Source organism: Pan troglodytes, chromosome 10, assembly GCF_028858775.2.
Source record: "Pan troglodytes isolate AG18354 chromosome 10, NHGRI_mPanTro3-v2.0_pri, whole genome shotgun sequence".
Classification (NCBI taxonomy): domain Eukaryota; kingdom Metazoa; phylum Chordata; class Mammalia; order Primates; family Hominidae; genus Pan; species Pan troglodytes.
In genome coordinates this window covers 115,948,613-115,966,287 of record NC_072408.2, presented here as the reverse complement: position 1 = coordinate 115,966,287, position 17,675 = coordinate 115,948,613, and the positions used below count along the sequence as shown (strand labels likewise).

General features: G+C 46.7%; 1 protein-coding gene across 18 annotated transcripts in view; it reads right to left on the bottom strand.

The window, feature by feature from the left end:
- ACACB (acetyl-CoA carboxylase beta) overlaps positions 1-17,675 on the bottom strand; it is a 158,279-nt gene that overhangs the window by 112,918 nt on the left and 27,686 nt on the right. For 15 of the 18 annotated variants that reach the window (XR_010148148.1, XR_010148150.1, XR_010148149.1 and 12 more), the window contains one exon: positions 16,385-17,046. Coding sequence is in view for 13 of the 18 variants with exons in the window: in XM_016924144.4 (XP_016779633.3) it covers positions 16,385-17,037 (653 nt within the window). In the remaining 5 variants the exon portion in view is untranslated. Of the gene's footprint in view, positions 1-1,505; positions 1,821-16,384; positions 17,047-17,675 lie in introns of those variants that run through there. The other 3 variants (XM_009426204.5, XM_054664655.2, XM_054664654.2) reach the window with 2 other exon arrangements.

The following is a 17,675-nucleotide window of genomic DNA, read 5'->3' as shown; positions in this document are numbered from 1 at the left end:
CTCAAGCAATCCTCTTCCCTTAGTCTTTCCAGTAGCTGAAACTCCAGGCATGCATCACCATCCTCAGCTAATTTTTTTTTAAGTAGAGATGGGGGTCTCACTATGTTGCCCAAGCTGGTCTCGAACTCCCGAGTTCAAGCAGTTCTCCTGCCTTGGCCTCCCAAAGCGCTAGGATTACAGGCATGAGCCACCACAGCTGGGCACATTCTTTTTCAGAGATGGGGTCTTGCTATGTTGCCCAGGCTAGAGTGCAGTGGCTGTTCACAGGAACGATCATAGCACACTGCAGCCTCCAACTCCTGGGCAAAAGCATCCTCCCTCCTCAGCCTCCTGAGTATTTGGGACTACAGGTTTGCACCACCCTGCCTGGCGAGGATTATTCATACATTTTAAGGTGCACCCATTTAAAGGAACACTATGAATCCAGTAAAAGCATGTTGTAGGCAGGGATTGGCAAACATTGTCTGTCAAGGGTCAGGCAGTAAGTACTTTAGATCTGGTCAGTCTCTGTCCCACCACTCAAATCCTCCAGTGAGGCACAAAAGCAGCCACGAACTAGGCATAAATCATAAATCGATGAGCAGGATGCATTCCAATAAAACTTTTTTTGTAGACACTGAAATTTGAATTTCATGTAATTTTCACGTGTCACAAAACAATCTTGATTTTTTTTTCAATCACTTAAACATGAAAAAACCATTCTCTGCTTGCAGGCCATACCAAAACAGGCAGTGGGTCATAGTTTGCCAAGCCCAGTGGTAGAAAAATACTTAATGTTGAATGAAAAAGTGAGTTACAGAACGTTCTGCATGATTCAAGTTTATAAATTAAAACATATCTGCACCGGAAAAAAAAAAAAAGCTGAAGAATATACAACTGTTAACAAACATCACAGGGGTGGAATTATGGGTGATTTTTGTTCCTCTTTTTTGCTTATCTATAATTTTCTGAATTGTCAACAACAGACACACCATCAATTTGGTAATTCTTTTTAAGTGCAATAAAATGAGGACAAAAAAGGAAAGAAACAAAACCAAGTAGGTAGAGCTACAAAGCACTCAGGCACTGAGATGCCTACGCTAATCTGCTCAGAAAATGACCCTCAATGAGAGCCTGCTCAAGTTCACGTCGATTTGCCCAGGCTTCAGCTTCAAAAAAGACCTGCCTTCCACAACCATCAGCTTCTGGAGGCGAAGGAGAGAAAGCGGGGAAGGCGTGCCCCTGCGCAAGGGCTGATCTTTAGGCACCTGTGTGCTCCGAAGCGACCTCCTCCAAGCAACGTCACCCCCAACGTCCAGCCTCCTTCCTCCCCTCCCGCCAAGGCCAGCTAGAGTTTCCAAGGCGGGCATCATCTCCCCAGCAGCCAACTCAAGCCCGTGTTTCTTTGGATGGGGGTGGGGGTAAAGGGGGTGGTGCTAAGAGGACATACAGCTTGACTTCAAGGGGAAGGAAGACTGCATAAGTTTGTAAAAGATCATGGTCATTACAATTGCAGGCTTACTTACTTTACTTCGCGATCAGGGAAACAGATCTTGCACTTGGCAGGACTCATGTTGACCACCCCGCAAGCCAATCCCACCGGGCTCCCGCAGGGGTGCAGAGCATGCACCCCTTAACCGCCTGAAGCCGACCCGAGGCCCGGGACCCAGCAGGACAGCCAGGTCGCGACCCGGAGGCCGAGATGCAGTCCTAGAGCGCCGGGGGCGGGGTTCTGCTGCAGCCGGCGGGCGCCCAACTTCGCGCTGCGCTTGCTCCATCCCGAAATGCGCCCTGCGCGCCAGAGTCCCGGGCCATCGCGCCCGCCTAGGCCCCACCCAGGCCCCGCCCCCACACCGACCCCGCCCCAGGAGGGCCCCGCCTTCCGGACGGAGCCCCGCCCCCGGGCCGGCCTACCTCCGACCCGCCGCTGACCTTCGGCAGCCGAAATGAGCTGCGGAGATATATTTTTTTAAAGCCTCTCTTCTGCTTTGCTCCCCAATATGGGACACCCCTACATATTGGCAGCAATTGATATGCTTGAATACACACACGATAGGGAAGCGGTGGAAAATATGGGAAATTTAAAATGTGAGTCAGAGGTCGCCACTGTGCCCGTTAAAAGTCCCTGTTGTCAAGTCGACTTTTATTTCCCAAAGTCCTGGTTTCTCTCATCTTTTCACCTCCACTCCCTGGGACAGGTGGCTGCGCAATCACCCAGTGTGCTTCTAGCACGCACTTTGCACCACCTGGGTCCGCTACTGAAGCGAGTGCCTCCAGGACAGGGAGGACCCCAGCAGCCCGGTGATCCGAAATAAACTCCCGGTAAGACTAACATTTACTAAGTGCTCCTTTGTTCCTCTGTGTCACTTAATCCTCGTGGCAATCTTATTGTTTTTATCCCTATAATACAGATAAGGAAACTGGGGCCCAGAGATGCATGTTATCTGAAGTGCCAGAGCCCAGGGTCTTGAACTCAGACAAACCGATTCCAGTTAGAATAAACGAATGAGGCCGGGCCTGGTAGCTCATGCCTGTAATACCAGCACTTTGGGAGGCTGAGGCAGGCGCTTGAGGTCAGGAGTTTGAGACCAGCCTGGCCAACATGGTGACACCCTGTCTCTACTAATAATACAAAAATTAGCCGGGCATGGTGGTGCACACCTGTAGTCCCAGCTACTCGAGAGACTGAGGAGAGAGAATCACTAAAACCCGAGAGGCGGAGGTTGAAGTGAGCCCAGATGGCGGTACTGCATTCCAGCCTGAGTGACAGAGTGAGACTCCATCTCAAAAAATCAAAAATAAATGAATGAATGCTTCTTCAAGTAATATAATAAATGCAAAGAACCAAAACACTACCTAGAAGTCATCGCAGTAATAATAAAGGTAGCCTACTTTCATAGCCAACAAACCAACCAAAAATAATGTAAATGCTGGCCAGTAAATTCCCTTCTGGGTAATCACTCTGCGGTTCTCCCAGTGTACACATTAATTAAATTTGTGTGTCTTTTCTCCAACTAATCTGCCTTTTTACAAGTTAATTTTTCAGCGAAACTTCAGAGGGCAAAGCAGAAGATATTCCCTTGGTCCCTACAATCATTATGCATTCTATGCATGTAACAAAATTTTACATGTATCCTATAAATGTGTAAAAATATAATGTATCAGAATCATGAAAACAGGCCAGGCATGGTGGCTCATGCCTGTAATCCCAGCACTTTGGGGGGCCGAGGTGGGCAGATCACTTGAGGTCAGGAGTTCAAGACCAGCCTGGCCAACATGGTGAAATTTCGTCTCTACTAAAACTACAAAAATTAGCTGGGTGTGGTGGCGGGGTGGCCTGAAGTCCCAGCTACTCCAGAGGCTGAGGCAGGAGAATCACTTGAACCCACGAGGCAGAGGTTTAAGTGAGCCGAGATCAGGCCACTGCATTCCAGCCTGGGCAACATTGCAAGACTCTGTCTCAAAACAAACAAAAACATGAAAGCAAATTTTAAAATACAATTAAAAATTCACTTCACAGGCAGGCCACGTGCAGTGGCTCACACCTGTAATCCCAGCACTTTGGGAGGCCGAGGCAGGCAGATCACTTGAGGCCAGCAGTTCAAGACCAACCTGACCAACATAGTGAAACCCCATCTCTACTAAAAATATGAAAATTAGCCAGCATGGTGGTGCATACCTGTAATTCCAGCTACTCAGGAGGCTGAGGCGGGAAGATTACCTGAGCCCAGGTAGCTGAGGCTGCAGTGAGCCATGATCTCGCTACACTCCAGCCTGGGGAATAGAGCAAGACCCTTTCTCAAAAAAAAAAAAAAGAAAGAAAGAAAGGAAGAAAGAAAGAAAAGAAAGAAAGAAAGAAAGAAAGAAAGAAAGAAAGAAAGAAAGAAAGAAAGAAAGAAAGAAAAGGCACAGGCAGGGCCACACTTCCCGGGGGTGCCAAGTACTTGGCCACAACATAAACACCCTGGGCCCCTGTTTAAGCAGCCATGCCTGACAGCAGTGGATAGCTATGCTCTGACCATATATTAAATAACATTTCAACAACAGGTTTAAGAAAAAAAACAGATAAACAAAACTCTCAGTTCTTCAAGTTTCTGGGAAGGTGTTCACAGCCTTGTCTTCACCTCCTCCAAAAAAGTAACCCACTGTATCCTGATTTTTAGAGATTCAAACCAAAACCAACAAGTTTTCATCCCCCAAATGTCCCCAGTGTAAATGTAACCACCTCAAAATAGGGAAAGCAATGAAAATCAAGAAATGAAGATATTTCAAAACACCCCAACCCTACCAAAGTCAGTTAGTATCATGCAGAAGAGAACTGCTTGCCAGCATACTTGTATTGCTCTAGATTTTTATTCTCTATTGCGAAAACCCCAATGCTACTTAAACACTGTATAGATATTCTCACTTCTCTGCTAATACAGCCTGAAAGACAGCCTCACACATCTCACTACGACCCAGGGTCTCAAATAAGGGATTTCATTTAGATGGGTGGGCTCATCATTTCATCACAGTGATCATGACCTTGCATTTTTCTCTAATTGCATTATTAGGGAATAGAAGACGGAAAGAAATGAATAATATTCAGTCGGTGCAAAACTAATTGCAGTTTCTGCCATTAAAAGGGATTGCAAAAACCACAATTACTTTTGCACCAACCTAATATCCACCTCCAAGCACAACACCACCTTTATACAAACATCCATAGTTGTGCTTTTTGATTAAACAGTTCAAGCATGGCGGTAGTTGCTGTCTCATGCATTAAGCCCTTCCTCTCAGACTTACTAGAAGCTCAATTTTACTTACTGGTATTGCAGAGGGAAAACCCAGGTCAATGAACAATACACACACAAAATCAACAAGAAAATCCGCATGCATGTGGCCAGCAGCGTGGTAGAAAGACTGTGCCATCCATGGGCTTGAACTTACCCTTCCCCTCACGGATGACCTTAAGTAAATCCCGTCTCTCCACTTCCTCAACTATAAAATTATCCACATACAATTTGCCTTCATTTTTGCAGAAAAGCAAAATGAAATAATCTCTTTCAATATATGGGGTGGGGGGGACTGTGTTACATTAAGTATAGAGCAGAAGTGAATAATTTTTCTAAAATAGGGCAATGATGCTTAAGGGGGAGGGGAATGTATGAATGGTTAGTTGCTCTGTACCTTGTATTAACTTAATACAAGAACAACTCAAAGACAGGGATACTCTTTCCCCCAAGCTCCTAGAAAACATTTTAGGAGGCCGGGCGCAGTGGCTCACACCTGTAATCCCAGCACTTTGGGAGGCCAAGGAGGGCAGATCACGAGGTCAGGAGTTCAAGACCAGCCTGGACAACATGGTGAAACCCTGTCTCTATTAAAAATACAAAAATTAGCTGGGCATGGTGGTGCATGCCTGTAATCCCAGCTACTCGGGAGGCTGAGGCAGGAGAATTGCTTGAACCGGGACCCGGGCGGTAGAGGTTGCAGTGAGCTGAAATTGTGCCACTGCACTCCAGCCTGAGCTACAGAGCGAGACTCTGTCTCAAAAAAAAAAAAAAAAAAAAAAAAAAAGAAAAGAAAAAAAGAAAAAGAAAAAGTAAACATTTTAGGAGCTAAAGAGACTTGAAAAGAGAGTTTCTCCCAGCCCCTTCCTAAGTCAATAAATGAATAAATTAAACATTACAGGAAGATCCTTGGCATTTCACTCAGGGGCGCATAAAAACATGCATAGACAATTTAGTTTCCTGACCTGCTCCTTGCTTGGAGCTGATAAGAGATGTGGGCTGGGATGACGAACAAGCAGCTGGGAGGCTGCACTGCAAGCCCACCCAGTCTGCTATCTGGGAAAGTGGGGGCGATGCCAGGTCCCTGGTGTCAGCTCCCTTTCCTGGTATTCCTTCACCTACCTTTGCCTGCAGGGCCCCCTCTGTATGTCCAGACCCCACAGAGCCTCATTTGCCTTCCTGGGATCCAAGGTCTGCCTTGCTAAACTGTTCTTACTTCAGTGATCCCAACATGGTCGTAAATGGTGGCAGGAAGGAACACTTCAGCACCCATCTGCTGTTTCGGACTTTATCCTTTTATCGGGACACTTCACCTGCCTTTTCAATCCTCTTCCTCCTCCGTGGACACAGGTTGCTACACCTTTAAGATGTAAGCCCAGCCAGGGCTTGGGAATAACCATGCGCACAGGCAAGAACTTTGGAAGAAGCCCACCCAACTAATGGCTACTGAACCATCTCTGGGCCGTCCACCCCCAGCACTTGCTCCCACTCGATCTCAACAATCTTCTAAAGTAGGCACTAGTATTATCCTGCCTCAACAGAGCAGGAAATTGCAGCTCAGACAGGTAACAGGAAAGGTCTGAATCCAGACCTGATTGTGGGTCCTGGGCTCTTATGCCGTGCACTGGATCTCATGACCATGATCGCACCGTGGGTGCTGCTTCGAGTGCTGTGCTCACAGCAACTCAATGAAGCCTGATCCCAACCCTGTGAGGGAGGTAACACGATGACTTCATTTCAGAGGAAACTGAGGCACAGAAAATCACAGAACTTGGCCCCAAGTCACATGATGGCTAGGTGGAGAAGCCAGCACACCAGCCTCCAGCCTCAGCCACCAGCGTGTTGTGCTCTTAACTATTCCACAGCTCTCTCTGTAAAAATGATGGGGAATGCCCTGGCCTGTGGGCTCTCAGACCCCTTGCCCTGGCCTCCTTAAGGACAGAGGCTGTATCTCACCATCTTTGCATCTGTAGTGCCAGCTGAGTGCCTGGCACCCAGCAGGGTTGCAATAACTGCTCCTGGGCCAACGAATGGATGGGACAAACCTTGGCTTCCCCACCTACCATTTCATCCCTTAGTGTGTCCTCTCTCTTGCCTAGAACCCAGACTATCTGTGGTCATTTACCAGGGAGAAAATGGCTCTAAATTAACAATTTTCTTAAGAGAAATAGGGTCTTGCTCTGTTGCTCAGGCTGGGGTACACTGGCACAATCATAGTTCACTGCAGCCTCGAACTGCTGGGCTCAAACGATCCTCCCACTTCAGCCTGCCTGTAAATTAACAAACTTTTCTGCCATTTTCCAGCTACTCTCCTTCTCTAGCTCCCAGCCCCCTCCCTGCTGTCCATTCCTCCACACATAAAGGAACAAAGCACCAACTGTTAGAACCACAAAGTACCTCAGAGTGTCCAGTCTGGCCCCTGAGAAGGCAGATGATGTCCTCAAGCTCATACGACTTAAAGGTTATCCATAAACTACCCCAATCTCCCAACCCTTCCCACTAATAGAAAGAACAAGTTAGGAGGAGGACGGAGGTGCCCGTCCTGGAGTCCAAGCCTCTTACCCGCTGGGGGAAGGTTAGGCAGTGACACTAATACTAGCAGTTCGTTGACTGATTTCACATCCACATCTAACGAGGGTCTGGGTTCAAATGGTGCTCTGGGCCTCTGATTACCTTGCTGAGAGGCCTGGAATCTCTCTGGGCTTCAGCTTCCCATCCAGGAAGTGAGATGATTGGTTTACTCTTTCTCCCAATATTTTTATACTGTTTTATTATTATACATTGTTAAAATGCATTATAAAATGACATTTAGAGCAGAAAGTTAGAAAATGCAGAAGAAAATTTAAATCACTCATAATCATACCACATAAAATGATTATTTACTATTTGGAGACACTCTTTACAGTCCCTCTAAGACACACACATACAAACACATACGCATACACACACACACACACACATTTATTAGGCACATTTATTAAGCAGAAGTATTTTTTGTGCTTACTATATGCCAGGAACTATTCTAAGCCTGTTATATATAGTCCATAATCCCTTATCTGAAATTCCCAGGGCCTGATGTGCTTTGGAACTCGGAAATTATTGTTTTTAGGAAGGTAAAACTTTCTGTTCCACATTATCATATTAATATTTCAGCAGCAGAACAGGATAAATAATTACTATACATAACTTCACATCAATTCAGGACAGGTTTTGCTGCCAAATGAGTTCACCACTAGTTTATGAACTTCAATTTCATAGCTTTAAGTTTCAGGATTCCAGCTGCAATCTTAGCAATCCTGAACCTGTCCCATTCCATTCAGTCCATTCAGCATCCCACAGGGTCATACTAAGTCGGGGTACAAGCTAGGAAGAGGTGGCTTTGAACCTGAGTGTCTTATAATAGGCCCACTATGCACTAACCACATGCTGTTTGTCCAACAAAAGGGGATCACACGGAACAGGAGGTTCTTGTAACCGTGCTCATTTCAGAGCATGTAAGCAGCGATTTTGCCACATCATGTAATGTTCTCATTAGCTCTGTTTCTAAGTGTTGCATGGGATTTCCAACCCTCAGGGACTGTTTCCAAGTCCAAGGAAAGGCCAAGTTCTAATCTCTGCCCTGAGATCAACCCAAAGGGGAGGAGATGGGAGGAGAGAGCTTAACACACAGCACGAGGTCATTGGATTCATATTCTCAGCCAGCCCTTGCCAGCTGGGAGAAAGGAGAGAAAGGCTGAGTTTGCATGATCCTATCAAAGACAGAAGAAAAATTTAAAGTTGGAGTTTCACCCCAGAACTAGTCTCCAAAGTCACAAGATACAAGGAGAAAGAATTTTATGAAAACAAAAATTTACTGCTGCTAAAGAGCAACAACTATAAAATGCCTGTTCACCTGTTAATTAATTAATTAATTAATCCATTCATTCATTCATCCATTCGTTCATCCATTCCCACACTCATTCATCACGTGTTTTGCATTCCCCTGTAACGTAGAATTCTGTCTTTGGCAAGCTTTGTTGCAGCTCATTTCATTCATGTATTTAGCAGATATTCAAAGCCTACCATGAGCCAGCACCAGCCTAGGCAGTGGGGAAAAACAGAGACCACTATAACTATGGCCCTGCCTTCAAGGAATTTGCTTTCCAGTGTAGGGAGACAGGTAATAACCAAGTAGATCATAAAAAAATAAAAGACATAATCTTTTAGGAGCCGGTTGTGGAGGCTCACACCTGTAATCCCAGCACTTTGGGAGGCCGAGGTGGGTGGATTGCTTGAACTCAGGAGTTCAAGACCAGCCTAGCCAACATGGTGAAACCCAGTCTCTACTAAAAATACTAAAAAAAAAAAAAAAATAGCTGGACATGGTGACGCATGCCTGTAGTCCCAGCTTCTCAGGAGGCTGATGTGGGAGGATTTCTTGAGCCTGTGGGGTTGCAGTGAGCTGAGATCGCACCACAGCACTCCAGCCTGGGTGACAGAGTGAGACTCTGTGTCAAAACAAACAAACAAACAAAAACAGACATAATCTCAAGAAATAATTAAATGTTGCAAAGACAACTAATCAGAGTGATTGATAAAGATACTGAAGGTGATTGGGGGGTAGATTTTTTAAATGTCAGAAAGGGACAGGGAAGGCCCTTTGAGGAAGTGACTCTGATGGGCAAAGAGCTAGCAGTAGAGGCAGGACCGGCTACAGAATTTGCAGGACCCAGTGCAAAATGAAAACACAGAGCCCCTTGTTGAAAAATTATTGTGAATTTGGGGCTGGGTGCAGTGGCTTATGCCTGTAATCCCAGTACTTTGGGAGGCCGAGGTGGGCAGATTGCTTGAGCTCATGAGTTTCCGACCAGCCTGAGCAAAATGGCAAAACCTCATCTTTACCAAAAATAAAAAAATTAGCCAGCTGTGGTGGCACGTGCCTGTAGTCCCAGCTAGTCAGGAGGCTGAGATGGGAGGATCACTTGAGCCCAGGAAGTCAAGGCTGCAGTGAGCCATGACCATGCTACTGCACTCCAGCCTGGGTATCAGAGCAAGATCATGTCTCAAAAAACAAAATAAAAAAGAATCTCAAGACGGCAACAACAGAGCGTCAAAACAAGCACGGGGTCCCTTGAAGCACAGGGCATGCTTGTGAAGCTGGCCCTGGTGGGAGGTCTGGGTTCAGGGGGTGGGAGAAAGAGAGTGTTTCAGTTCAGAGGGAACAGCCAGTGCGAAGTCCCAAAACGGGAACACAATTGTGAGAACGCTGGGATGCTCTGGGCACCGCAGGAAGGAGACAGCCCCTTGAAGACTGCTTCAGAAAGAGCTTCCTCCCAAACCACAGACTTAACACAAGCATTTTCCATCCTTGCCTTGCCAGTCTCCCAGCTACTGGCCTGGCAGGAAGAGGTGAATGTAGGAAGTGGCCTTCCAGGGTAGAGCAGCAGTGAAGTGACTGCCCAAGGAAACTGCAGAGAGCAGAAGCAGATCCACAAATACAAGTCACTTCTTCACTGTGGCTTCCACGTGAGTCAGAACCCTCAAATAAATACCCCTGGCCTCTTCTCCCAGGCCTTAGTTGTTTGTCTTGGAAATGGGGCAAGGGTTGGATCCTGTCTGGAAGGACTAGCTTAAACCTCTAGCCCCTGCTTCCATTTTGCAGAAACAGGACCTCAAACGGTTAGAAGATTAGCCAGAGGATACAGATTACTTAGCAACTTATCAAGAAAAAAAAATAATCATTTTTTTTTCGAGTCAGAGTCTCACTCTGTCGCCCAGACTGGAGTGCAGTAGCATGGTCTTGGCTCACTGCAACCTCTGCCTCCCAGGTTCAAGTGATTCTCCTACCTCAGCCTCCTGAAGAGCTGGCATTACAGGCACCTGCCACCACGCCCAGCTAATTTTTCTATTTTTTTTTTTTTTTTTTTTTTTAGTAGAGATGGGGTTTCGCCATGTTGGCCAGCCTGGTCTCAAACTCCTGACCTTGTGATCCGCCCCCCTTGGCCTCCCAAAGTGCTGGGATTACAGGCGTGACCCGCCGTGCCTGGCCTCAAGAAAAATAATATTTTTTTTTTCAGAAGGAGTTCCTGGATTCAGCTAACAGGGATTCTTGCTCACTGTATTTGCCTTTTTGGGTCAGGCTTCATTTCCTCAGTGCTCCAGCTGGTTACAGGCAACTGGCTGGCTGGCCTGCATGCACCACCCTTAAATATAATTTATGCTTGTTCTCACTTATAAGTGGAGCTAAATAAAGTGTACACATGGACATAAAGAGTAGAATAATAGATACTGGAGATTTGGAAAGGTGGCATGGTGGGAAGGGGTGAGGAATGAGAAATTACCTAATAGATACAATGTACACTATGCAAGCAATGGCTACGTAAAAGCCCAGGCTTCACCACTGGGAAATATATTCAAGTGACAAAACTGCACTTGTACCCCCCAAATCTAAAAAATTAAAACAAAATTTTAATATACGGGAGGCCATGATTTTGAGCTGAGCTCCTGTGTTTAGCCCCAACAGACCAAACCAAAACGGATCACTCCTGGCCAACTGCCTCGCAATCAATCTGAACTTTGAAACTGACCAGTTTTCCAAAAAACAGGAGATTCATAGCAACCAATCAGAAGGGGTCCAGTGTACCTGAGCCAACATGATAAGAAAGTTGCGTTTGTTTTAACCTTGTAGGGAAAGTCACTTTGAAACTATGAAGCGGGCCGGGTGCAGTGGCTCACGCCTGTAATCTCAGCGCTTTGGGAGGCCTAGACAGGTGGATCACGAGGTCAGGAGATGGAGACCAGCCTAGCTAACATGGTGAAACCCCATCTCTACTAAAAATATAAAAAATTAGCCAGGCATGGTGGCATGTGCCTGTAGTCCCAAGATACTCAGGAGGCTGAGGCAGAAGAATCACTTGAACCCGGGAGGCAGAGGTTGCAGTGAGCCGAGATTGTGCCATTGCACTCCAGCCTCCAGCCTGGGTGACAGAGCAAGACTCTGTCTCAAAAAAAAAAAAAAAAAGAAAGAAACTATGAAGCTCCCCTTTGTCCCTTGTTTCTGCTTTCTTCAGCCCTGTTCTGTCTATAAAGCCAAGCTCCTCTCTGCTCAGCTCTTCGGAAGACCCATTCTATTTTACAGAATGAGGTGCTGCATGATTCTAGAATTGTAAATAAATGCCAATTCGAGTGTTAAATCAAATTTGCTGTGATTTTGTCTTTTGACACCACCTTCCATGGCCCACACCCAAAACTGCTTGGGTGTTGACCTGTGGACACCAGGGAAGAGGTATTACTACCCTGCCTGTATGTGTGCAAAAGAGTCAATGGCTAACCAGCAAACACCAGGCTACCAAGGGTCCCAAAGATGCCAAAATCCAAAGCCAAAAGCTCTACAAGATAATAGAATGCTCAGCCTCATTTTATTTATTTATTTATTTATTGAGACAGAGTCTCACTCTGTTGCCCATGCTGGAGTGTAGTGGCGTGATCTCAGCTCACTGCAACCTCCACCTCCTGAGTTCAGGTGATTCTCCCACTTCAGCCTCCTGAGTAGCTGGGACTACAGGCATGCACCACCATGCCTGGCTAATTTTTTGTAGTTTAATAGAAATGGGGTTTCACCATGTTGCCCAAGCTGGTCTTGAACTTCTGAGCTCAGGCAATCCACCCACCTCAGCCTCCCAAAGTACTAGGATTACAGGTGTGAGCCACCTTACCTGGCCTCGTATTATTTTTTATTTTTATTTTTATTTTTTATAGAGACAGGGTCTCATTATGTTGCCCAGGCTGCTCTCAAACTTCTGGGCTCAAGGGATCCTCCCACCTCAGTCTCCCCAAATGTGTGAGTCACTATGCTGGACCTCAGCCTCATTTTGATATGTGTTGTTTCCAAAGGCTGGAACACCCAGGTTTGGACGTAATTTTTTCATCCAGCCAAACACCAGAGGCAGCAGGCACCAGCACACATGTCTAAGGCTTGACTCCCTGAAGATTCTTTGATGTGGGATTCTCACTACAGTTCATTAGAAACAACAAACACACATGAGTCTCCTCTGTCAGAAGCCCCCGATTCTGGGGCTGGGAATGTTCCTCGAGGAAATGCCAGTGTCTCGGGAGGTGCCAGCAGAACCACCCGCATTGCCCCTGGGTGCTAAAATTCTAAATTCTCAACTCTGAAAATGCAAACATACTGGGGACAAAAGAACTAACTGTATGTCAGTGAGCTTTAGGGCCACAGGTCACATCTCAGGAGTCTGGTGCAGCCTCCTCATTCATTTTTTTTTTTTTTTTTTTTGAGACAGGGTCTGCCTGTGTCACCCAGGCTGGGATGCAGTGGGGCAATCTCAGCTCACAGCAACCTCTGCCTCCTGGGCTTAAGTGATTCTCCCACCTCAGCCTCCCTAGTAGCTGGGACTATAGGTGCACACCACCACAACTGGCTAATTTTTATATTTTTTTGTAGAGATGGGGTTTTGCCAGGTTGCCCAGGCTGGTCTTGAACTCCTGAGCTCAAGCGATCTACCCACCTCGGCCACCCAAAGTGCTGGAATTACAGGTGTGAGCCATCAGGCCCAGCCTCAGCCTCCTCATTCTAAAGATGAGAAATTGGAGACTCAGAGAGGGGAAGGGACTCACCCAAGTTCATGCAGCACATCACTCCTTCGTTCACCATATCATAGCCTTTGAATCGCCCACAATCCTACAATGTCATTCAGCTCCACATTCACTGCCTTTCCAAGTCCCTCTGTCCCTCCTGCCAGCTGTTTGCTGGGACAAAGTAAGGATAAAAGATTGATCTACAATGTTAGGTTTCTATGCCATGAAGACACGAGGGCAGGAAATTCACTCAACATTTTGGTTTCATTTTCCCTGTGAAAGATAGTTAAGTAGGCTAGACGTGATGGCTCATGCCTGTAATTCCAGCACTTTGGGAGGCCAAGGCGGGTGGATCACTTGAGGTCAGGAGTTCAAGACCAGACTGGCCAACATGGTGAAACCCCGTCTCTACTAAAAATACAAAAATTAGCCAGGTGTGCTGGCACACGCCCGTAATTCCAGCTACTTGGGAGGGTGAAGCAGGAGAATTGCTTGAACCCGGGAGGCAGAGGTTGCTGTGAGCCAAGATCATGCCACTGCACTCCAGCCTGGGTGACAGAGTGAGACTCTGTCCAAAAAAATAAAAAAAGAAGAAAGAAAGAGAAAGAGAGAGATAGTTTTCGCCTTTATAAATGTACCAGCTCAGAAAAGCCTTGGTTTAAGCTCAAACCAGTAAAGACCCCTCAAAATGGTGGCAGGAAGACAGTGGGTGGAAAGGTGGGAGACTTGCCCCCCTTTCTATTTATTATCTACCAAATATGGATGCTTTATTCTCTTGCCAAGTACCTGAGAAATATTAGTTCATTTAATCTTCACGACTATTTTGGCATCCGAGACTCAGGAAATAGTAATAATAATAATCATGTTATAAGTTTGTTGGTTTGATACATTCTTTTTTGTTTTTTTGTTTTGAGACAGAGTCTTGCTCTGTTGCCCAGGCTGGAGTGCAGTGGCACAATTATAGCTCACTATAACCACAAACTTCTGGGCTCAAGTGACCCTCCTGCTTCAGCCTCTCAAGTAGCTAGAACTATAGGTATGCACCACAATGTCTGGCAAATTCTTAATTTTTTTTTTTAGAGATGAGGTCTCACTATGCCCAGGCTGGTCTTGAACTCCTGGCCTCAAGCGATCCTCCTGCCTCATCCTCCCAAAGTGCTGGAATTACAGGTGCGAGCCACCATGCCTGCCTACATTATCCCATTTAATCCCTTCCACGTTTTACAGAGGTACTGGGGCCTGGAGAGGTGAAGGGTCATGCCCAAGGTCACACAGTAGGGGGTGGCAGAGCCAAAGACTGAACCCCACTCCAGCTGACTCCACAGACTGTGCTCTTTGTACTAGATTCTGAGACTTTCTCTTCCCTTAACCCTTCTAGAAATTCAAACACTCTTCCCCTGAAAAGTTTCAGTATATGGAATACTTTCCTCCTCCTTTTTCTCTGTCTTCTACTTCTAGTTACCAGGGTTAAAACCAAGCTCACTGCTAACATGGACATGTATGGAAGACCACCTCTAGATTTTTCTAATTTGGGAGAGAGTACAGGAGATGCTTAAAAGAATAGCCAGTAAAACTTCACTCCAGAGGAGAAAAACACACTAAAAGGAAGAAGTAGAACAATGAGAACAGAGGTTTCCCTCTGGCTGGTGAAGTTTTGGTTGGTGGCTCTTTTCTTCTCTATGTTCTCCTATATTTCCCAAATTTTCTACCTGGAAGTGCTGTATTCCATTTGTAATTTGGGGGTGGCAGAGGAGAAGGTGGATAACAACAACATCAACAACAAAGCCACTGACTGCAGCCGCTGGGATAGTCCCACCTGTTATGAACCTACAGGCATTCATTTCCAACAATCAAATTGATGGAGACCTTTAGAGTGTTTGAGTTTCTGCTTTTCAGGCATCACTGGGGGAAGGCTGGTTTTTCAGTTGTCAGTTACCTGCTGAATGAATGAATGAATGAATGGGCTGGGTGTGGTGGCTCATGCCTGTAATCCCAGCACTTTGGGAGACCGAGGATCGCTTGAGTCCAGGAGTTGGAGACCAGCCTGGGCAATATGGTGAGATTCCCATTTCTATAAAAAATTTAAAAATTAGCTAGGTGTGGTGGTGCACACCTGTAGTCTCAGCTGCCCAGGAGTGCACTGAGGTGGGAGGATTGCTTGAGCCCGGCAGTTTGAGGTTGTAGTGAGCTATGATCCTACCAGTACACTCAGCTAACAGAGTGACAGAGTAAGACCCTGTCTCAAAAAAAAAAAAAAAAGAATGAATGAATCAATGTCTCTTCAGGAGGCAGAGAGAACTGCCCCTCCCTCTAGACTACCATCATCACTTGTGGCTCTTGCCAGCCTTGGCTCATTCAGCTTAAATTATAACTACACACAAGGTCATCTTCCCCAACTAGGCTGAGGTCTTCTAGAAAGTCAGTTTCATGGCATCGAGCCCTGTGCATGCAGTAGATGCACAAGGAATGATTTCTTTCCTTTTTTTCTTTTTTGAGACAAGGTCTCGCCGTGTCACCCAGGCTGGAGTGCAGTGACGTGATCTCAGCTCACTGCAACCTCCACCTCCTGGGTTCAAGAGATTCTCCCACCTCAGCCTTCCGAGCAGCTGGGATTACAGGCACATGCCTGCATGCCTGGTGAATTTTTGTATTTTTAGTAGAAACAGAGTTTCACCATGTTGGCCAGGCTAGTCTTAAACTCCCAACCTTAAGTGATCTGCCTGCCTTGGCCTCCCAAAGTGCTGGGATTACAGGCATGAGCCACTGTGCCCAGCCTCAAGGAATGATTTTGAAAGGAGGGAAGGAAGGAAGGAAGGAAGGATGGAAGGAAGGAAGGAAATAAGGAAGGAAGGAAGGATGGATGGAAGGAAGGAAAGAAGGAAGGAAGGAAGGAAGGAAGGAAGCTTCTGAGAAGGCTCGTGTCTTCTCCTTTTGTGCATAGCCACCCTTGAAGCTTTGGCATCAGCAAACGGCTTGATCAAGGTGGGCACGGGTTGGGAAGGGTGTGGACCCCACCTGAACTCTGCAGTCCTCGGTTACAAGGAGAAAATGCACATTACCTCATAGTGGGGACGCGGGTCTCAGCTTCACCTGTGGTCAGATAAGCCTCCAGGGACAGGGCCCCCAAGCTGGCCCGGCTGCCCTTCCGGGTAGACTCACGAGATGAGCCAGCAACAGAGTCCTCGTCGGAGGAGTAGTCATCAAAAGAGCCCAGGATGAAGTTGGTCATCAGCTGCCTCTTGATGTTTGCCTGCTTCTTGTCTTCTTTGGAGGGGGAGCCAGCTTGCTGGCCCTCGGGCCTGGCTGAGGAGGACAGGCCATTGGTATCTGTGGCCTCCACACCTTGTGTCCCAGTCCCGTTGGCTTGAAGCTCTGGGGAGGGTGCTGCGTCACTGGAAGAAAGGGGGTTTCTTGGGGGCTTCTGGTGGGAGGGTGGTAGGGAGTTTCTCCGCCGACCGGCATCTTTGGGGCCTTTGTGGGAGGCTGGCTCGTCCTGGCTGGGTGTCTTGGGCAGAGTGTGGCCCTCCCCATTTCTCTGCGGTGTCTCCCCTGAGTTATCAGAGGCTGGAAAGGGCTCCTGGCTCGGGATGAAGTTTGCTTCTGATTTACTCTTGGTGATCGGCTTGGAGTCCGTCATTTTCCCCCAGATTTTTAACCAGGAAAAGGTCAGACAGGAGAAAATCAGACAAGATAGACAAAGAAGCAAGACCATTCAGAAAATCTGTAAGGAGAAAAGGAGAGACATTTTAGGATTTACATAATCAAGTGATTTCTCTCCTAAAGAAGCTAGTGGGGCAGGAGGCTGTTGGGGTGCTGTGTATTCCTGAAATACTGGACGAGGGGAGAGATGGGGTTCTCCTCCCTGCTCTGCCTGAAACAGGCTTGGACATATTCCTTCACCCCTCTGGATCTTAGTTTCCTGCCAAGGTTCAAGGAAGAACCTTGAAAACTGCTAAGTTAAAGAAGCCAATCACAAAAGGTCACATATTATACGATTCCAAGTATATGAAGTGTGCAGAACAGGCCAATCTTGAGAGACAGAAAACAGATTCGTGGTTGCCAGGACCTAGTGGGATGGGGATGATGGCTACAGGGTGTAGGGTTTCTGTTTGGGATGATGAAAATGTTCTAAAGCAGATTGAGGTGATGGTTGTACAACTCTGTGAATACAGTTAAAAAACATTGACTTGTCCTTTACATGAGTGGATTGTATGCCATGTGAATTATCTCTCAATAAAGCTGGGGTTTTTTTGTTTTTTTGTTTTGAGATGCAGTCTCCCTTTGTTGCCCAGGCTGGAGTGCAGTGCCACAATCTCTGCTCACTGCAAACTCCGCCTCCTGGGTTCAAGC